This window comes from Ictalurus furcatus, chromosome 25, assembly GCF_023375685.1.
Source record: "Ictalurus furcatus strain D&B chromosome 25, Billie_1.0, whole genome shotgun sequence".
NCBI classification, from domain to species: Eukaryota; Metazoa; Chordata; class Actinopteri; order Siluriformes; family Ictaluridae; genus Ictalurus; species Ictalurus furcatus.
In genome coordinates, this window is record NC_071279.1 from 2,306,671 (window position 1) to 2,330,114 (window position 23,444).

At 43.2% G+C, this 23,444-nt stretch overlaps 1 protein-coding gene across 1 annotated transcript in view; it reads left to right on the plus strand.

Moving 5' to 3' along the window:
* Positions 1-613: 613 nt before the first annotated feature.
* Positions 614-23,444, plus strand: part of myt1la (myelin transcription factor 1-like, a) — a 55,634-nt gene continuing 32,803 nt past the window's right edge. The window contains exons 1-5 of the mRNA XM_053614066.1: positions 614-841; positions 14,127-14,255; positions 14,468-14,522; positions 14,757-14,790; positions 16,154-16,216. Coding sequence (XP_053470041.1) covers positions 14,468-14,522; positions 14,757-14,790; positions 16,154-16,216 — 152 coding nt within the window. The 5' untranslated portion in view covers positions 614-841; positions 14,127-14,255. The remainder of the gene's footprint in view (positions 842-14,126; positions 14,256-14,467; positions 14,523-14,756; positions 14,791-16,153; positions 16,217-23,444) is intronic.

Sequence of the window (23,444 nt, forward strand, 5' to 3'; positions counted from 1 at the left end):
AGTCCGACTAGGACAATGTGTAATCAGAGGAGACACTGTCCCTGTAGAGTATGCGCTAATATATGATATATAATAGCAAACTCTATGGCGATGAATTAAGAAAAAAACGACCTGTTTGGAACGAATTCAGGCAAACCAACCCCCCCCCTCCGCCCCCCACCCCCCACCTCACCTCTCTCTCTCTCTCTCTCTCTCTCTCTCTCTCTCTCTCTATGTCTTTCTCTCATGCTGTGGTCTAAAAACAACTCTACAGTCCTACAGTTCTACAGCAGAAAGAGAGAGAGAGCGAGAGACTGAGAAACTGATAGACGTCTTCATCCTGCCCTCGAGAGAAGAGGAGAGAAGACAAGAGGTAGGCTAGGTCTAGCTTTCTATGCTCCATCCGTCCTCCACACTCTCACTCTTCTGCTGCTGCTGCAGAGTAGCGTCGCTTCTGGAGGCTTCACTCGCGCTAACGCTCTCTCCCTCCTGCCTCGTACATTCTGCTTCCAGCTCCCTCCCCTCCATCTCTCGCTCCCCTCCTTCCTGTCTGTCTGTCTCTTTCTCGCTCTTCCTCCCACCCTCTCTCTCTCTCTCTCTCTCTCTCTCCTCTAGAGCGGCTGCAGCTCCCCCGCTCCTCCACTCCCTCTCCCTCCATCTCTCCAAGTGCTGGCGGAATACAGTGAGCTCAAACAAAGAAAGATTGATAGAACAAGGGAAGAGAGGAGCTTACGAGTGAACAATAAGGGAGAATAGAGAGAGAGAGAGAGAGAGAGAAAGAAAGAGAGAGACGATCGCAGCATTTGAGGCTTCAGGAGAGAGGAGGCAGACAGACAGAGTGTGTGAGAGAGTCGCCATTCCAGTAGGTTTCGTTTTGTTCACTTCTTCTCTTGTTTGGACTGAACGTTCTTACGATCCAGATGAAATTACCGAGTGTATACGTGTGTCTAGATGTTACGGTCGAAACGCTTGCATGTGTGTGTGTGTGTGTGTGTGTCTGTATGCATGCGTGTTTGTGTGTAAGCAAGGGACTCGTTAGATTCACGAAGAACTCACTTGTGCATTCCAGCACACTGAGCTGCAGACTACTTGTCTAACAAAGTGATCACGGCCGTTCCGACGCGCGTGTGAGACTGATGCTAGCTTGTTGACACCATGCTTGATTTGTAACTCTTATGACTTTTTTTTTCCCCCCCACTGTCAGCATTTTCTCCGCCTGACGGTCGGTTTACGGAAACTAATCTCCGTGCACGCGTTCACATGATCGTTTCATAACAGAGCGTCTGAGCTCACGTTGCATTCCGAAGATAAAAGTATCTGCAAGTCTCTTAAAGAACTTTACTTTTAAAGTTGACTCGCCTGAAGTTGCGAACAAACGGACAACTGCGAAAATGACTTACTTGCATAAGTAAAGGTAGGACATGCCATGTGAAATACACATCACATCAGCTGCGTATTTATCGCTCTTGTTTAATGTATTTGCATTACACGTGCGATTTTATTTAGCTGCTTGCTAGACGTCCCTGTGCGTAAACAGGAACAGATTTTCTCAACCTCATTTTGTACTGTTTAAGTTTTACCTTTCAGATGGACTCACAGATGGAGCGATGATGCCTCTTTGTGCCGACGTTTATGTAGTGAAGACTTGTCCTGCGTTATCGATGCGGAAATGCCTTGAATCGTTTGTTTATGCGCGGTCGTATAAGCGAGAAAAGTTTCCGTGATTCCAAGAGCTGAATTTTAAGCGTGCGTCCTTGTAACGGTGTTGTTCTCCATCCAGCTGTACGCGCCTGCTGCCGCCCTCCAGCCTTAAAAATGAACAGGATGTTGATTTATACCGTGCAGGAACATGTATAAACGACAATATCTGACTTCCCCAGGACTCTCCGGATCGTTCGTGCTCTTTTGCGAATGACAGTGTGAAAATGTCAAATAACTAACATGAAATATTCCAGTTTGGACTTTTACACAGTGTTTGAGTCAGCTCAAAATGTATGTATGTATGTATGTATGCATTTGTTTGTTTGTTTGTTTTTTGCCTATGTAGAAAGTATAGACTAGTTTGCATGCGTTGAGCGCCATCCTGAGATCTCATCCGAAGGACGAAGTTAATCTCTTAAGGTCCTAGCTCATGATATCAGTTATAAAGTAAACTACTACTCTTCAGTCAGCATTATGAATCTCTTCTGGTTTAGTCGTGTATGAGGAATGAAGTCACGAGCGTAGGGAATGTACTGCAAGTCTTGAAGTTTTTTTTTTTTTTAAAAAAAACCAAAAACAAATCTTGACTTTGGTGTTCGGAATCGATGTCTTTATTTGTTTGTTTGTGTATTTGTTGAAGCATATGAAGTGAGTTACACACTTACGATACACGGTCGCTATTGAGGCTTGCTGAGTTCAGAGTTTTGGGATTTCGTGGTAGAGTCCGCAACTTTGAAGAGTTTGATTGTGCATTTGATGGTCGATTTTCGAGGTAGATGCTTTAAAATAAGACTAATTATGGTAGGAGCCAATTTGAATGATCTGTCTGTGAGCTGTATGACCCCAGAGGGTTTTCCTGCCTCAGTCAGCCAGACTCAGTGAGTCATTAATAAGATAGCTGGCTGAGAGAGAGAGACAGAGAGAGAGAGAGAGAGAGACAGAGAGAGACGCCCTGCCTGTTTCACAATGTTACAAGCTTAATGAACACCCCCACCCCAACATTCACACCCCACACACACACCCACACACACACACACACACACACACAGTCTGATGTGTGCTGATAAAAATAATTCGGCGAATGCGGCTTGGAGACGAGCCGTATGAAGTGGTTATGCTTTCACCACACGTGCGACATCATTCCAACATTGATTTTCTGACCTGTTGTATCCACGCACGGTCCCGGGAAATTCCTCATCCCTCATGTTTTTGTTGGTTTTTCCTCCGGGTGTGCAGAGCTACAGCAGTCCCACTTAGTGCTATGAGTGACACACTAGCTGCAGTGTTTCCACAGCTATTTAGTTCTGCATAAACACGCCGAAAGAGAACGCTGCCTTAGTCTCTGAATGCCAGTATGTTATACCAATTCATTAAAACTACTCAGAAAGCTCATAAAAACCCCCATAATGCCGTATTCCAGACAAACGTACTCTACACGTACAGGTGTATTTACATTTAGTGAGCATTCGGGCGAGGCGAATTTAGCAGCGTTAAGAATTCAGTGTGACAAACAGTTGTATTGTTTAAAATACACAGAGCATGGAGCTCATGAAGACGGTTTTATTTGAAGACTGTTTTATTTTACTACTAATTATTTAGCATGAGGCTAACGCATTAGAGGATCTGCTTCCTTTGTATCCTTCGACAAAGCGACGTTGTCTTTGCCGGTCTTTGATCGTGATTGTGGTTTTGCACAGGTCAGAGTCTCTGCTCTGAACGAACCTCGTGCATAATATAAGCAGGTCCGAGCCAGACGGCAAGAGGAAGAAACCTGGCTGAATAGAAGAGGGTCAGAAGGAGACTCGTACGTCCTTTTCAACCTGTCACATTTTCCAAAGCTGTATTGTCTGAGAGCGTCGTACCTGTGCCGTCAGAACCACATTTATAACGACAATCAAATTAGCGCAGCACATCTGACCGGCCATTTAACGGAATAAGATACGTTCTCGCTGGTCCGTCAGACATCTGATCAAGGCTGTAGCGGGAGGAATCGGATTACCATATGGTGGACCAGTAGGAGTTATATCTGAAGGACACGAAAAGAAACGAACGTAGAGCTAGCTAGAAGTTTCCGTCAGTTGAGCGCGGAATCTAATAGCGGATGATAAGACGCTCTCGTTGGGTTTTCAGAGGGAGCTCTCGTCTGTGTATATGACACGCCGCTGTGACCCGGTCGATGAGCCGACGAGAAAGAGAGGTGATGTTGAAAAGACAGGGATGACGCTGCTTCTGTTCCAGACATGTACGCGGATGTAAACAAATTCAGTCTCGCCGTTCAGTCTCGGTAAAGACGTACGGCTTCGAGCTGACCTCGGCTACAACAGTAGAGCTGTGCGACATTAACTGATCAGTCGTTGATAAAAGCTCAATCTTTTTTATTTTTTTTGAGTTTTGGATATTAATCCCTACGTCAGATTAAGGAATAACTCACGGCGGCCTGCGCTCGTACGGGGAAATGATCCGTACCGGATGTGGTGTAATTACGTTTGCGTAACAGCACAGCCTGAAGTACGTGATCCCAGCAACACTTTACCATAACACCACCTGAACAATCATGCACCGATACCCGCATTAATACATTCTTAAATATGACCTGATGATGAGTTAAGCCGTGTACTAATCACGAACTAATGTAGCGCCAACCTTAATAACGACGTGAGGCTTACGAATTCGTGCGTGAATAACGGCCACCTTAAGTACGTCGGTACGTTTGTTAGTTAATGTATTAATTAACACCTAGGTGTGAACTAAATCAGGCATGCGCTATAAGAACGAATAGGAATATTAAACGTGCATCATTTCAAATGGTTTGTATAATTTGCCATACGCAGCTGTGCACAGACACATCACTGGGTGGTGCTGGATTACTTGCATAATTTACACCGATCCTCCTTATCGAACTAATAATAAACGCACTAACGATAAACACCAATCGTTCGATCTCGATGCCGTCCCGTGATGTTTATGTACGCAGCTGTACACGGCAAAATATAGCGACGATTTGAAACGACGCACGTTTAATATTCATGTTCTTTCTTACAGAGCATGTGGGATTTTTTTAATTAATACATCAGCTAACGAATATGTATTAACGTACTTAAGGCGGTCGTTATCGACGCACGGGTTCATAAGCCTCGCGTCGTAGTTAAGGTTAGCGCTATGTTAGTTCGCGATCAGCTTAACTCATCGTTAGTAAGTATTAGCGCGTTGTTATTCGTGTCCTGTTATTATTCCTATCTGTCCTGAAGTCTGTCACCTAATGGAAACGTACCGAATGTTACAGAGCGCTGACACCCGAGACTCCGCCCCTAAACGTTACGTAAACGTCTTCTTGGAATCTACAGTTATACGTTGTTTCCTTGCTGCATAGCGACCCGGTTATTATTTAGATTGAGATGGCGTGGAGCGTCCGCCGTACAAGTCCCCGTGAACGAGCTGTTCCTCACGACCGCAGAAGAAAGAGCGATGTTGGAGATTTCTGTACATATTTCCGCCCGCTCTTTTTCCTGGCTGGTTCAAGCCGAGCCGAACTGTATTGGAAGTAGATGGCGCGCGGTTACACCGTGTATAAATCGGAATTACCGCGCTAGCTCTTCACTCCGTTCTTACTCTTTCCGTTCGTTATCGAAACTTGATCTAGCTGGCGGTTTGCGCGCGCCATTTTCGAGCAGCCGTGAACGCACGGTCGTGGTGAGTGGTTCTAATAACGAACGGATTCTATGGGACTAGGATGGAAATAACCGCGATCTTCAATAGTCTCCACGATGGCTCCACCCAGTGTGGCGGTATAATTAATTAGCCCGCACCAACCACGGTGCCATCGGTGTGAACAGCGGGCGGTTCTATTTGAACGCAATTAAGTGCTAACTATGACACCGTGTACCACGTTAACCGAGTGGCTCAACAGCGTCAGTCAAGTGCACAGAGAGTTTCCACATGAACAGTTTCCCCACTCGTGCGGTGTTGCACCACTTCAGAAGTCAAAACCGCAACGTAATTCTCTTTCGTGGTACGACTGCGCCCGTGGATGTCATTTCAGCCGTCTGATGGAAATATGGATGTTTACTTTGTTTGTATAAAAGAGTTAAACCATTAGCCTCCGTCAGTAGCTACCGTACGCTCGGTGTCAATGTTTCCTAGTTGCTTAGCAACCGTATTTCAAATGACTTTCAACCACTTGAAAGTGTTCAGTGTTTGCTGTCCCACACGGAATGCACAACCGATTAAACACAACATTTACTGTAACCGACGCTTGATATCTGCGCGGCGTGTAAGTCAGACTTCCAGAATTCATCTGTCTTGCTGGTTTCTTGTATTTATTTATTTATTTATTTATTTATTTATTTTTTTCTACTGCAGTCTGATAGAACAAACAATCAGAGGAACAACACTGGAAGATTAGAAGCTGGGGTGGGGGTGGGGGGGGGGGGAAGGAAGCGAAAAAGCAATAGCATAGCGCTTCTCATGCATATGGACCCCTGCAAGTTCACATTCAATTCACATCACTTTAACTGAATCCATACCGGATCTCCAGTTGTTACAGCGCACACGTACAGTGCGTTGCCATGCAGCACACACCCCTCGCTCGCGCTGACGATCCTATCTGAGCAGGCAACGTGTGTGCAGTAAGCCGGACAGATATTGCAGCAGGTGCATTAAAAGCAAACTTCTCTGATGATGATTCAGACGTGTCTCAGAGAGGCTCTTCTCTACCTGAGCCTGAGTAGCGTGATGAGGCTACTATGCTGCTGGTGAAGCTGAAAATGGGTGGGTGAAGGGTGGGGTGATGGGAGGTGGGGGGGGCAGAGGGAAAGCCGTCATCATCACCCTGCTCTTTGAAGGCAAAAAAGGACTCTTTGTGTGTGGGTTTGCAAGATGGGGCATTTTTCCTAATTACACATCTCAGGTGATTGTATGAGTCCTGTCTGGTTTCTATCGCCACTCTGCACTCCTCCAAAGAAAAAAGGATATAGAGTACATTAGAAAGCCTAAATTGGGACAAGTGGCTACTTTGCAATAACACACAGGGAGACAGGTTACAGGGTTTTTGTCATAGTGTACCGCCAGGAAAAAAGAGGGGTAGTGGAACAAGAGGAATTTTTTTTTTTTTTTTTTTTTTTTTTTCTTTCCATACCCTGTAGCAAACGAGAGCTAGCTAGAAGTAGATGGCGTTCATTTTATGCCACGTCGTGATAATTAGCTATACGGTATACTGCAGCATGAGTTGGTCGTACAAACAGTATACGTTGTATATTATTTCCGCATGCGATGGACGTCGGAAGTGAGACGTCGGCGCTCTGAATTATGTTATTTTCGGTCTTGAGTTACAAAGTGGGGGAATAAAAACAAATTTTGAATGCCTCCATGTCCGTCTTTTAACTAGCCAGCTCACTATAATGAGTGATATTACTATAAACTTAATTACAATATACTTAAGTGCCAGTTGTCATATGACTTCTAAGACACGTGGTACAATTGTTTTTATTCAATTAGAAAGAATGAAGAGATTTACAGTATGTGGGGTTATAAACAGGCAAATGTGCAGTGAACTCCGTTCTGACGGCCATCGTGTATCTCTATATGTACATGTGTGGAAGCTCCTGCTGGTTCCGGAAGCTATCCTGAGAACAGCGAGCATGATGCAGGAATGAATACACCCTGCATGGGGCAACAGTGTATCAGAGAACACCAAAGTTACACACCGCCGTATCCGAGCAACGCTCCGAATATTATTGGTCTCATTTCTAAATCTACTTTTTAAATTGCTTCATCCATCCATTTTCCTAACCGCTTATCCTACACAGGGTCGAGGGGAAGCCTGGAGTCTATCCCAGGGGACTCCGGGGACAAGGCGCAATCACTCACAGGGCGCAATGACATATTACAAACAATTTGGAAATGCCAATCAGCCTACAGCAGATGTCTTTTGGACCGAGGGTAATTCCAGTAATCCCAATTCAGCATAAAGGATTCAGTCCTGCCTGAATCAAGTCTCTTCTGCTATCGTCACGTGCGCAGGAAAACCTCTGCTGTTACATAATCACTGCGTTTAACAGGGCTTCCGTGAAGGTTTGATAAAGAACCACGTTCACATTCAACTCTCCCGTCAAAGAAGCCAGCTAGGTTGATATATTGTCAGCACAGCACACACACACACACAGATGCACACGTATGCAGATTAATGAACGATCAGCCTGTAAATCAAGGAGTTGGCTGCAGGGTTTTTTTCCAGACGTTGTTTGGGAGAGTCGGACAAGCGGGCCCACAGAATGAGTCACGAAGTGGGAGAGTGGTTATTTTTACCACATGCACACGCACACACATACACATGCAAAAAAAAAAAAAGAAAAGAAAAGAAGAAGAAGAAGCCACGCTTCACCCAAGCCGCCGTGCAACTGGCTCACTGGAGACGGATTTGTAACGGCCGTTATGAGGCAACATCTCCATTAGAGTCCAGTGCGGGCCCTCAAGCATGATGACTCAGCAAAAACACAGTGCTAATTATTCATTAAAGCCAAATGTCTCTACAGAACACGACCGCGCAAGCCTCCAAACACATTCTCGAACATATTCCACCCATAGCGCAAGTAGGTATGGTGCTGCAAATGGAATTTTAACAAGATGAGTAATTTTGGTTATCCTTACGTAAACGGGAGAAGTTGGATAAAAATGACAAATTATTACGTATAATTATGCCAAGGCCTCTAGCCTTCTCTCCGAGCATGAGGAGAGAGAGAACGTGAGATAGATAGATAGATAGATAGATAGGTGGAGAGAGTGAGAGTGAGAGAGAGGAGAGCGATAGAGAGAAATCCTGTCTTAGCTGGTGGTAATTAAAGCATGTTCTTCTCGGTGGGATGCAGTGGAGGTCTAGCTGATTGCTCCATGCCATCGCCATTTCTAAATGTGCTGTGAATGAGACAGACAGGAGCGAGAGAGAGAGAGAGAGAGAGAGCGCAGGGAGCAGCACGCTGATTAAAATCATATTTCCGCTCCGTCTTGGCCCAATCTGCCCTGATTTGCCTTGCTGATTAGCACTCACTCACGGCAAACCAGGAGATCTAATCAAGAGCAGGAAACTGGCCACTACTGTACATTCCAGCGGAAGGGTTTATTCAAACAAATTGTTTAATATGTTTTTAATGTTCAAGATTACAATGGCTTAAGAATCAGTCCGTACAGGATTTCAGGAGGTTTTTTTTTTTTTTTTGCGATTGTCGCAGGAAAAAATATCCGATCTTGCTGCGGCTTTTTTCAAAATTTGCGATGCGACTTGCGGGGTTTTTTTTTCTTTTTGGTGGAAAACTACTCGAATTGGCAAAATCGCATGAAATTGCTTCGCACCGTGATGTTTGTTGGTCAATGAGACCTTTTAGCCGTACTCACGTTCGACGCACGTGACCGAATACTCGTTGCGATGGCGTCACGGGCCTCGTTCTAACGATGTCACCTGACAAGTCATGGCTCAAATCTGTGGAGAATCTGCGGCGATTTCGAAAAATCGCAAGCTCTCGATATTGCGGAGATCCCTCGATCTAGCATTCATTTTTCCAAGGACACGTACGTCTACACTTTCCTCACGTAACGAACAACGCCCGAGTCTGTGAATATACGTGATGTTCGACCCGAAAACGGCCGTTCAGTAGAGCTGACTGCTTATAAGAAAGCTCATATTCGACGTTCATGGGATTTCTGATTCTCTCTTTGTTCCGTCACGTTATTCGTGATTTATCGAATAGTAGACAAATCTGTATTAAAGAAAATATACCGTAACTCCCGACCCGAGCAAATATAACAGAATCAGAATCGATATCAGTTTGCTTTGTCATATATACTCAGAAATTTATTCAACATCTACCCCACCTGTATAACTTTAGCTAGCTTAACATGTGCTTAAAAGTTTACAGGTACCATTTCATTCTCGAATCATTTGAATCCCGGACATAAGGATATCAACCAGTGACCCTATTTTTTTTTTTTTTTTTACCATAAAGCCTTCGTAACTCTTCCGAATTATTTCCGAAACCTTAATTTATTATTATTATCATTATTATTTTCAACATCTGATAAACAATGTTCCGATATGTGTTAACCCTTCTCAGGCGGCGATATCACGGTCTACAAAATTTACTCGCAAGTACGTATGATTGAAAGTATCAGGGTCGAATTATTTATTTATTTGTTTGTTTGTTCGTTCGTTTATTTATTTTATTTATTTTTAAAAATGTGTCGTTATAGTGGAATGTGGACCGTTCCAAAATGTTGTTTTTTTATTAAGCGCTATGGGTTTTATTCGTGTTTTAAGGTTACATTTACATGTACTGAAACATGCAAAGAACTTGTTGTTAGTGCCTAAAATATCGTTTAACTTCACACACACACACACACGCGCGCGTGCGCGTACGTTTGTAACCGTAATGTCAACGGAACACAAGTGACACCTCAGTCGTTGAATCACCCAAATTAGCTCACCACAAGTCAGCTGTAAATGGAAATAAATAAATAAATAAATAAATAAATCTTAACACTCTGGTACACCAATGTATATGAACAGAATTAGCCCTCCGAGCATTTTTTTGAAACGATTTTTGAGTTAAGGGTCGAAGAGGAGAAACCCCGCTGTATCTGTGCTTTTGTACTTTTGCATTTGTACTGAAAATAGAGAAAATAGTTGCTTGTTCAAGGTATACACAGCAAGTCAATCATTTACAGACACACACATGCGTGCACACACACACACACACACACACACACACACACACACAGGATGTGGAGAGCAGGCTTGGTGAGCCCCCGAGGCTGCTATGGTGCAGCGAATGTGCTGTAATTGGCAGGTGTGGTGTGAAAGAAGGCAGACGGGCAGAGCTGCAAGGAGGCCTGCGCTGTGAATATGCTACGATCTTCAGATGAGGTTCGTCGTGATATTTTCACCACTGTCACCTGGCATCACATGGTCATTTTTCAAGTTCATTTAGAGTGTGTTTCATCATTTAAAAAAAAAAAAGAAATCACGTTTTTACAGATATACGTGTCATTGTCATGTCATTGACGATGAACACAGGTTCAGTGGATGGAGAAGGCGAGAAATTTGGTGCTTTTTTTTAAAAAAAAAAAAAGACCATTATATCAAATTGATTGCGTTTCTTACATGTCCTTGGCTTGTGTGGCTAGTGACGAAGAAAACTCACGTGCTTTTGTAAAAATGTACATATTTATATATTTATATATATATATATATATATATATATATATATATATATATATATATATATATTTCTCCCCCTCAAACATTCATTTATGTTTAGTCTGCTTAATTGCTTGTTGACAGGGTCGGTCATGGCCTGGCGTTACCCAACAATTGGGCTAGAAGCTTTTCTTTGTCCGTGAAATGACGTCCCTCTGCCTCCCTTGGAGGACACGACGTCTCAGGGAGGTTTTTGCCTCTTCAGTCTTTGTCAGAGAGGACTTCTAGCACCTCGGTTGCCATTGACAACGTGTTGGTCAGATCTCCTGCCGTTGCCAGGCATCATTAAGACTTGCTGGCATGAGCTTCTCTGTCTCCACGAGTAGGCCTTGTACAAGGAAATGGCAATTAAAGATCCTCTCAGCCCGATGGAGGAGAATGATGCCTGGATATGGGGGGAGTCGAAAGGAGAGAGGGATGGAATGGAAGGAGAAGAGAGAAGAAGGTGGTGAGAATGTGACTTTGTATAGAACGTGACTTTTTTTTAGGGTGGATGAAGTGCTTGTCTGTTTAATGGAGGGTGACTGATTCATGCTGTGGATGAAGACATCAACATGGATAATGTTCATGCCATGTGCAGTGTCTCGTTAGCTCTAATAGTCCTACAGATACATTATAAACCTTTTTTATTCAGATCATATTTCAGGACTGTTCTCGTCCCCGAATCTCGTTGAATTAACTCAAAGCATTATATTATAACGATGCACTTGGACATCATACAAGCTGAAACTGGGTTCTGGACCACAAGCAAAACATTCAGATCTCATTCTTGTCAAATTGCTAATCTTACCTACAGCCTAATTTCAGACAGGGCTGTTTTTCATGCTCTCTGTCTCTCCAGGAGTCTCAGGGTAAAGTCACTGGAGCCTGTGTTCTTGTTGCAAGACGCGGTTACATGGCCAGTCATGCGGCTAATCACGGAGAGCTCTGGTGTTTGTGCTCAGAGAGCAGATGAAAGTGAGAAAACACCATTAGCTTCAACTCACAGCTCTCAAGGCTGATTGGAATTCTTCCTGATGATTCTGCAAGCATCTCTGTATTACTGCAGGCACACAACCACACAAACACATCCATTCCGCAGTCACCGAGAGTGAGTCAGGCCATTTGACGCAGGCAGTGATAAAGTCTGAAGTCCTTGTCAAGCTTCTAATTGAGCCATGTTCCAGACATCAGTCGCCACCAATCAGATGCCGTCTTTATTATTTGTTCATCCTGATGCGCTAAGGACGCTAGAACACCGACTTCGTAAGAAAGCGTATGTTTATCAATCTGACACGAGAGAAGAAAAAAAAAACACGAAACAAGTAATGTCTCATGACACATGACGGATGTTTAAGGGCTCTAGACAAGGAACAACCATCAAAACAAATCAAATGAGTCACATCACATTAGTGTTAACTAGTCTGACGAACAGTCATATGAGTGGAGGTTTGAATACATGTTGTAAGTTTTGAAATTTCTACTGCGGTTACTGATCAAAAGGTTGGGGGTTCAAGCCCCGGCACCGCCCTTGAGCAAGACCATTAACCCTATCCGCTCCAGGAGTGCTGTATCATGGCTGACCCTGAGCTATTAACCCTTTACATCTTTTAGCAGATTCCTCAGGAGGAACTGGAACTATTAACTATCCAAAAAAAAAAGGGTAACCCTAAACCCTATTATTACCCTCTTAGAATAAAGGTAAAATAAATAAATAAATAAATAACCGTCTTCAGTTTGTCCGTGAAGACGGACGCGAAGAACCCTTAACTCTCGAAAGAACCCTTTTTTGCAACGACGATCTATCTATCTTTTATCATTTAGAGCATTTCACACAAGTTGGCTTTTGACTTGTGGAGAAACCGGCATGTAATGCTTGCAAGAATTCATACAACCAGTGGCGGCGCTATAAGGAGACAAGGCGTGGCATTCGTGGTGACTGCCATGCACATTGCCACCCTATGTATGCAGCTTCTAAGATGCGTTATGATGCAATTAACAGTCCGATGTGACCGGCAGAGAAATCTGTCGAAATATAAGAATATAAAATTTTTTAAAAATGATGACTGGGATATAACAGTAAATTCTACTCCGTGTATAATCAATTTATGTGAAAAGTTATGAAGGGTAAGCTTGGCATTAGGGATGCGGTTAGTGGTCTTTTCACGCTTGCATTGGTATGAAATCAACCAAACTCCAATCACATCACCCTCACTTGTTTGAATTCTTATGAATTTTGCATGAGACGAACAGGGCATATCCGTGTTTGGGTATCATCAGTCATAAAATAAGAAATAAATAAATAAATAAATAAATAAATAAATAAAACCGCACAATCGCCGATGATCAGTATTTGTCTCAGAGTCAGACTGACTCACGACGGGAATCCGACGTCTGGTGGAACAAGACGTGTCGTGCAACGGGGCTGAAGGTGCACTCGTGGCAAGACTGTCTTTCGAGACAGCAGGCATAAAGGTTTAAAACTGCAGTCACTGTCTCGACCATCCACCAAATAATGAGCGAGAGAGAGAGAGACAGGGAATGAGCAAGGGGGAAGAGCAGAAAGCCTGCACAGGCTGCTTTGGGACTGTGAAGCTGCATGGCCCACTTTATGCAGGGGAGCACTGTATCATATTATATGAGACAGATGGGAGCTTGGCAAGAATACTAAGCAGTGTTTTCCCCATTTATGGCCAGACTGAGTTCGCTAGCAGTGGCTGGGGCAAAACTTTGGCTCGAGTGCATTGATCCGACCGACTGAGGAAAGGACGGGCACTTTCTACATCGTGCAACGTCCTAGAATGAGTGATGTGTCAGTGGAAAGAGGCTGAGCGTGTACGTGGTAGGAGGTGACGTGGCATTTATAAAGGACTGTCTTTTCTATAGAAATAAAATGTTGTTGTTGTTGTTGTTGTTTTTCTTTCTGGACATGTCCTCTGGCCTTGCAGCACACACGCAACACACACAAATCGATACGGACATCAGACACACACAGACAGCAGTTATTTCGATAACTAGATTTGTTGTGAAACACACAATATGTCTTCGCTTGCACATTGGAGGAAGTGAGATGGGATGCATTGCTGGATATATATACATATATGGATCTATATATATATATATATGCATGCTTTATTCTATAAACAGATTTCATATGTGAAAAAACAAACTATTCGCAGTGATGTATGGTCTTTGTTTGTCTATTTATTTATTTATTTTTCAGAAAATGGTTTTTGAGGGAGATCACTATCACTGAAAACAACATAAGGGACATTTCAGCCGAAACCCAGGAACGCAGGAGGAGAGAGAGCTTCAGACACCGCTAACCCCACCCTCACTCAGCTAATCTCAGGTAGCACCGCTTGAAATGCACAGGCTTCACTATTTGCTTAAATTTAGTGCTTGGGCAAGTCAAAATATTACTTTGTAGAAGTTTTTCCTTCATCCCGAGATATACACATACTCCTAACGGCAGCCCTAATGAGAAATAGTGAGAAGAAGCATGAGTGTATGATCCAGTCTAGTCTAGACTGCTGCATGCTGATGGTTCGCTCTGTTCTGCAGATGGAGGTGGATGCAGCTGAGAAGCGCCATCGAACACGTTCCAAAGGTGTGAGAGGTATAATGCTGGAACCAGACTCACTCACTCACTCACTCACTCACTCAGTCTAGTAGCGTCGACTACTTTGCACCCATAGCTGATTTCTATTTGGCCTTTTATAAAGATAACTCCGCGTTCCGCAGCGCTGCAGCTCCGCCATTGACACTGATACGACTGGACAAAATATTATTACTATGATGGATTCGATATTGACGTTTGTTTCCTCTAATTGTCTTTTTCTTTCTCTTTTAGTTGCCGTGGAGACTGCAGCACAGGAGCTGTTCAGGTTAGTTTGGATGCCGCGAAAGATGCGTTAGAATTTCTTAAAGGCAAAATATACACCTACTGTATCCAAGCCCCTGGATATCCCAAGTGGACCTTGTATTTCCTAGCTTCGGTAAAAATCCAGACAGCTGAGTACTTTTAATACCATTCGATGTGATTCACTCAATATGGCAAGTACAATAGGTGCAGCCTATAAATAATCCGTCTACATTTATAGCCTTTCGTGAGAACATATGAATCTCCCAATTAGTATTGGTAAATATCCCTGCACTCTTAATGAAATCAGGCGTAATAACAAGAACGGATGGATTAGTTTTCCTCAAGGGTGGGAAAGAGATTTTATCAGGCCTGTGCTCTCCTCACTTCAGAAGCTATAATGCCACTCTTGGCACGCTTTACAAGCCTTTGTAATGGCAGCATCTCCATCATTAAGAAGTGTTTAACACCTATGGACCTGTAAAAGGAGCTGTAAAAAAGGTTTATTTTTATATCGTCTTGTTACTCTAAGATGTGTTCGGTTCAAATGACAACAGCGAGGACAGCATGGTGTATAGCGTACGGTGGAAGAGGACACCGAGTAGCCGTCCTCTCGTTCTCTTTGTCACGCCTCTTTTTGTTGATTTGGTATACGAGAGTGCGAATGAATAATCCATGCTTTCTCAGTAACGCCACTGACAGGACCTGCCTCAGCAGGTTGGTTCAGTGCAACGCCCACGTGGCTCACCGGTCTGGATCCGACACAGATACGAGGCGAGGATCGTCTTGTGGGTGAGAGATAAAATGCTAGGACGAACATATTATTATTATTATTATTATTATCGATGACCAGCTGCCATACCAATGAGCGCATTGTGTGCTCTTGAGGCATTCGATATTTTCATATGTACAGTAAGACCAAGAACTTGATCTTCAATTGGTACATCGCCAATCAGAGGGAGAGATATATTAGTTTGGCTAAAAATAGAAAGTGGAGCATTTGCTGAAGGCTCTGAAGGTGCTGCGTGGTGGTGGTGCGCTCTGTGCAGTGTGCGGTGGTAGAATGAGGAGGATTAGGGTAACATTTCTGAGTGACCGCACATTCGAGCAGGTCAGAGAATCCAAATCTGGCAGCGTTTCAGTGTTGCTTTTAGTTGGCTGGTGGTCTAAATAGAGCAGCCAGAGAGTGAAGTATGAAATATGAAATATGCAGCCTAGTGAGTCACCAACCGGGAGGTCACTGACAGCTCCGTAAATTTGCAATGAAGGCTGATGTGCCTTGGCTGAAGTGCTGAGTGTGTGAGTGGGTATGCTCATGTGTGTCTGAGTGAGAGAGTGGAAGTGTGTGCCAGCTTTTAAAATGAATTCCTTCCTCCTCTTGTCTACAGCTGTCCCACACCGGGGTGTGACGGGAGCGGACACGTGAGGGGCAAATATGCCAGGCACAGGAGGTAAGAGTCGTAGTATCACAAGAAACACTGTGAAAGAGTGAAAGGATCGCTGATTTCTGGTAGAAAGACTTTGTGTCTCTGTCAACATGTCACAACGTTCATGATAAACCGCTGACTCAGGAAAACGCTGATACTATGAACTCACAAGATAGACTTTGCGGCATGGAAACAGTCTAGAGTGGTGCTTGAAAGTTTGTGAACCCTTTAGAATTTTCCAGATTTCTGCATAAATATTGACCGAAAACATCATCAGGTTTTCACACAAGTCCTAAGAGTAGATAAAGAGGACCCACGTGAACAAATGAGACAAAAATATTATACTCTGTCATTTATTTATTGAGGAAAATGATCCGATATTACATATCTGTGAGAGGCAAAAGTATGTGAACCTTTGTTTTCAGTATGTGGTGTGACCCCCTTGTGTAGCAATAACTGCAACTAAACGTTTGGGGTAACTGTCGATCGGTCCTGCGCGTCGGCTCGGAGGAGTTTTATCCCGTTCCTCAGTACAGAACGGCTTCAACTCTGAGATGTTGATGTGTTTCATCACATGACCTGCTCGCTTCAGGTCCTTCCATAACATTTCTATTGGATTACGGTCAGGGCTTTGACTTGTCCATTCCAAAACATTACCTCTATTCTTCTTTCACCGTTCTTTGGTAGAACGACTCGTGTGCTTAGGATCGTTGTCTCGCTGCATGACCCACTTTCTCTTGAGATTCAGTTTACGGACAGATGTCCTGACATTTTCCTTTAGAAATCGCTGCTCCATCAATGATAGCGAGTCGTCCTGGCCCAGACGCAGCAAGACAGACCCAAACCACGATACTACCACCACCATGTGTTACAGATGGGATGAGGTTCTTATGCTGGAATGCCGTGTTTTCCTTTCTCCAGACATAACGCTTCTCGTTTAAACCAAAACGTTCTATTTTGGTTTCATCTATAAACAAAACATTTTTCCAAAAGCCTTCTGGCTCGTCCATGTGATCTTTAGCAAACTTCAGATGGGCGGCAGTGTTCTTTTTGGAGAGCAGTGGTTTTCTCCTTGCAACCCTGCTATGCACATTATCGTTGTTCAGAGTTCTCCTGATGGTGGACTCATGAACATTAACATTAGCCAGTGTGAGAGAGTTCCTTTTGTTGCTTAGAAGTTACCCTGGGTTCTTTTTTGACCTCACGGACTATTACACATCTTGCTCTCGGAGTGATCTTGGTTGGTCTTCACTCCTCGGGAGGGGAACGATGGTCTTAAATTTCCTCCATTTGTACACAATCTGTCTGACTGTAGGTCGGTGGAGTCCAAACTCTTTAGAGATGGTTTTGTGACCTTTTCCAGCCTGATGAATGTCAACAACTCTTTTCCTGAGGTCTTCAGAAATCTCCTTTGTCCATACCATGATACACTTCCACAGACACATGTTGTGAAGATCAGACCCTGATAGATCCCTGTTCTTTAAATAAAACACGGCCCTCATTCACACCGGATTATCGTCCCATTGATTGAAATCACCCGACTCTTAATTTCACCTTCAAATTAAACTGCTAATCCTAGAGGTTCACATATCTAACAGATATGTAATATTGGATCATTTTCCTCAATAAATACATGATAGAGTATAATATTTGTGTCTCATTTGTTTAATTGGGTTGTCTTTATCATCTTTTTGGACATCTAATGATGTTTTAAGTCATAATTGTGCAGATATATAGAAAATTCTAAAGGGTTCACAAGCCTTCGAGCACCACTGTATTTAGAAGTACGTTTTTAAAAGTTTTTTGACGGAGGAGAAGCTGGGCTCAGCCTCGGATGATTATCAGTCCGGCTAAGCTGTAACGGTCCTAAAACTTTCTTTCTGTGTAACTCTGTACTTGAAATCTGAAGGATGTTGCGAAAGAAATACTGAATGATTAAGGTCAAACCACGAAAATGGTTAACGTCACTGTGGCCTTCTGGGTTGTTGTTTTTTTTTTAAAGTTGTTTGTATTTATTCAGTCAGTGTTTGTCAGTGTTATAATAGTATGCCTTTGTGGTGTGGTGCAGCCTTTAGGTCTGAGACAAAACAGTGTCTACTGACATGAGGATGATGAAATTGATGGATGATGCATTTCCATTTGAGTCAAATATCGCTTTAAGTGTTTTTACATTGAATTATATTGAATAGGTCCTAAACAATGAAAGCATGAGCCCGATGGCGGTTGTTAGGATCAACGATAATACTGACTAGTGTTAGTTATGTGAAAAAAACAAGACTATTCTTAATTTGGATCGACTTGTCACAAAAATCTACAAAAGGGAACATATTCAAAATTCCCACGGGAGTTCCATCCATCCATCCATCCATCTTGTATACCACTTATCCTTCCTTCAGGGTCGTGGGGAAACCTGGAGTCTATCCCAGGGAGCATCGGGCACAAGGCGGGGTACACCCTGGACAGGGTGCCAATCCATCGCAGGGCACACATTCACACACCCATTCATACACTACGGACACTTTGGAAACGCCAATCATGTCCATACCATGCATGTCTTGGGACTGGGGGAGGAAACCGGAGTACCCGGAGGAAACCCCCGCAGCATGGGGAGAACAAAAACGGCAAAAAGTTCGGCAAAAATTTCCCAGTCCTGAAGACTTTTGTGTGCTGAAAACCTAAAGTCCATACGAAGTGCCTTGGATTGTGCAGCGTTATCCGACGTGTTGACATGATTTCCACTGAAACAGGAAGTCAGGGCAGGAAATAGTGTTTAGCTTAACTCACAGCCGCGCTACGCCGTACTTCAAACTTGGATGGATGTGAGCCCAAGCAATAACGATGCACTGGATTCATTTATGGAGGATTTTTCTTTCTCCACGTCCTTCACCTGTTCCAGCGGACCTCGCGGAATCAGCCAAAAGACACATTTACGACCCCATGCTTGCCGATATGATTTCCCTTCCTCAACGATGCCAACGTTGGCAAGGTGGTTTTTTATAATGTTTGTCGGCGGGACACGTCAGATTCTGGAGAGCTTTTGATTAGACAGGAAATCTGACGAGAAGCAGAATGAAGTCCAGAATGATGTCATCAAAACGGTTGATCCGTATTGGTGGTAGAGAGAGAGAGAGAGAGACTGTAAATTTTGAACGCATATACACTGTGTTCTAAATGCGAATTTTGTCATTGTTTTGGAGCGCACCAGCTTATCGATAACCGTAAGGCTAACATATTCATACTAAAAGCTACAAAGCTCGGGGACGTTAAAGTTACAGCTTTACCTCGGACTGTGACAAGATCCGTGTCTTTATTAACTTCAAACGAGAGAATAAAGAAAGAATGCCTGTTTATAAGTGCAAACAGGAACCGATGTTAAATGTAACTATAAATGTTGAAAAAGTGTGATGTGGTGTTCGTTAATTTAAAACGTTTCAACTGTTGGTAAATTGCTGTTATGTAAGAGGTATAACACACATTGGACCCCAGCATGGATTCTTTTCCTATACCGGCACAGCATGAAGTGTGTTATTCCTCACTTAGTCATCAGAAGAACATCACAGATGTCTGTGGTGTTAAAACTGGATGGTTGGGTAAGTGGATATGGAACACAACTACTATTACTTTATTACTCTACTGCGGTGTTTAAAAAGTATAAATTGAATAAATCTCATTTTACTTTCATGCCACATTTTCCTACGAAACAAATCCTGCGCTACTCTATTTAAAGTAGCGCTTGACATGCCTGAACAACTGCAATTGTTGGTTTTTTTTTTGTTTGTTTGGTTGTTGTTGTTTTTTTTTTTGCAGATGTTATAATCAAAATTCCAAAATTCCAACGTTGTGCTGCATTTTCAAAATAAATATCTGTGGGAATTCGAAAGAATTTCTCTAATTATTTTGGAGCCAATCTAGAAATTGGAGGTTGTGCTACAGCGATCACTGGACATGAATTTATAATAATTTGCCTTATTGACTCAGCTCTTGAGCCAACGATGAAAAGCCACCATCCAATTAGCCTGTTAGCCTGCACGCTCCGTATGAAGCAACACAGCCTTGCCGTTCTGTGAAAATAAGAGCTGTAGATAAATAAAAGTGATGTTAAAGCATAAAAGCGCCGGTATTGTCTGGCTCACCGCTATGCTCGGATGCTCTCACGCGCCTCTTATTAGCATGTTTCAGGAACATGTGTGAGTCTTGCACCATTAATATGCTAATCAGCTTGAAGAGGGCTCTTGCAGGAAGTGTGCTGGTTGTTTCAGCTTGTTTTTCTTTTGTTTCTCGCCTTTGCGAGCGTGCTTAAATAAACAGGGACGCAGACAGACTGCTAGACCATGACCCACGACTTTTACCAGAGCACTTTGAAATTTCTTCTTTGTAGGAAAAGATTTCCATTCGCCTATTCAAAGTTATTCATTTACCGACATATCTTGACATAAGAATGAGGAATCTTCTTAATCGTGATGATGACGTGGCTTGCGCCTCCAGGGTTGGGGGTGCAGAACCCGCCTCCACCCGGTGTGCGCTGAGCTCGCATGTTCTGCACGTGCTTCGGGGGTTTCCTCTGGGTACGCCGGTTTCCTCCCCAGTACAAAGATATGCATTGTAGGCTGATTGACATTTCCAAATTGTGTGTGCGATGGTGCCCTGCAGTGGGTTGGCACCCCCGCCTTGTGCTGTGATAGGCTCGAGTCTTCCCTGTGACCCTGTCTAGAATAAGCGGTACAGAAAATGGATGGACAGTGAGCCCCCTAGTGTCCAGTGAGGGCTTGTGCTGAATGATGAAGGTCCAAGCGCTTGACAACTGTTGCCTCTTTTTCAGTCAGGGTCATTTCACAGCATTTGATGATGTTTACTCCGGCGAGAGAATAAGGGGGCGGGAGGGGGGGGGGACAAGACTGATGGCTATGATTCTGATGTCAACTTAGCAGCGGGACCCCGTGAACCCCCAAGTGTGTGTGTGTATGTGTGTGTGTTCATACCTGCATGTGTGTGATGAATTAACAGCAGTAGGAGGGAAGGGAGTGCTGGTGTTTCTAGAGGCCAGGCCCATACTTCAGGGGCATCACAGGGATACCGTGGCGCGGCTGTAATGAGGACACTGTATCACCTGTGAAAAGTGTGCTGCATCTGCTTTGCCCTAGCCAGCCATTACGGAACCATGATGACAAAGCAATTGCTTTTTCTGGCCCTTGCTTTCTGTACATGAGGTTAGATCATGGCAAAGGTTCTCTCCCCTCTCTTGGAAGGCTAATGTATAATGTATTATGAACATATAATCTATAGGGCTGCATTAATCCATCTAATAGCCTTTCAGAGCCAGACATTTTCGAGCCATGCTGAGCGTTCACGCGTACGTATCTGAGGTCTTCTGCTTCTCTACTCTGCTAAGAATTTTAACTAAATTTGTACTTATATGATTTCAGACAAGCAGACAGATATATAGAGACTAAAACACCATACATACCGACCCATTATACCTGTCCAGTACGCATTGTCTGCATATCCGCTGAAATATTACTGCATTATTGCACATTAGTAATCCGAAGGGGATGGAGCAGGGATAATAGTGGAAAGAGGCAGTGAGGAAAATTGCAAGTTGCTTTCATACAGTGATTCGAGCTTGTATTTATTTCCTACATAGCCTACATGAGGAAGGCTGCTGTAAAAATAGTTGTTTTTTTTTTTTTTTTACATGCCCGACTCCACGATAATTTAGCTTCTTTCTACAAAATAAACGCTTGCAACGAGCAGAGCTATACGTCACAAAGGACACAAGCTTAATATCGGTTCTATTGTCTCATAATCAGTCATATTAAGTCATTTTGTTTATACTGAATATATTTTTACTTGCGGAGATATCTTTTTTTTTTTTGTAGTTTGAGTATATAGATTGGTATTTTGTTGGGGGCGGGGGAGGGGCAAAATTTCTCAGTACTGCATAATGTACGAGACGTGATTTCACAAAATAGGATCGTTGGTTTCCGATGTATCGTGTGCAATAAACTAATGATTAGATGGTGACCAGCTAGCTTTTTAGCGACTGGACCTGCGTGCTAAATTAGCAAGGTCGAAATTGAACTCTTGCTCTTGAAACTCTCGCTACTGTCGAGTGAATAACTAAGAATAAGACGAGGCAAATCGGATATTAAAACCGCACCACTGTGTACCTGTGACAAATACGTTCAGGCTGGTGGGGGTGATGTAATGGTGTGGGGAATGTTTTCCTGGCAGACACTGCGCCCTTTAATACCAAATCGAGCATCGTTTTAATGCCACGGCGTATCTGAGTATTTTTACTGACCGTATGTTGTTATGTTATGGCCATATGGCAATATTGTTATGGATACAATTTTCCCATCTTATAATGATTACTGCCAGCAGGATAATGTGCCGAGTCATCACAAACTGTTTCCACGAACCTAACAATGAGTTCAGTGTACTTCAACGGCCTTTCCCAGTCACCAGATCTGAACGTGATAGATTACCTTTGGGATGTGGTAGAACGGGAGATTTGCAGCATGAATGTGCAGCTGACAAATCTGCAGCAATTATGTGAAGCCATCATGTCAGCATGGACCGGGATCTCAGAGGAATGTTTCCAAAACCCTAACAAGCTGACTGTACTCAAGTGATTGAGTAAGCTCGCTCCTGCAGTTTAATTGATTAATGGGGTCTACCAAAATGTGGATATTTAAGTCCACTTAACTTGGTTGATCATGTAGACTGTGCTTATATTGTTAAGTTCACTTAACTTGGTGTTCGCCAACACTTTTTATCGAAACGTAAACTAATTGACAAAACATCCTGTAGGTGATTGCCATTTCTTTATAAACACGCATGGAGTCATCTCTCCTAATCATGATGAAGTCTTGAATTGCTTTACACCGGTATACCAGCAACAGAAGACACAAAGAGGACCGCCTTTTGCAATTACCAACCAATCAGTGCATCAGTTTTCCTGTCGCCAGGCGGAACTCCTTGTACGGCCAATCGCATCAACGAAAGGCCAGAGTCAGCTATTTTAATAAATCATGATTTTGAGTTCTTAACACTTGAAATCTTAAGTTTACGTATCCAAAACGCAACATTTTAAGTAATGTTTAAGTCCCGCTCACTTGATTGTTTAAGTAAAGACACCATTAGTGTTTACGGTGTGTGGAATCCATCCCAGATTCGAGGCTGTTCTGAGTATCAGTTTAGTGTTCCTAATAAAGTGGACGGTGAGGGTTTGTTATTATACATGTTCAGGAGG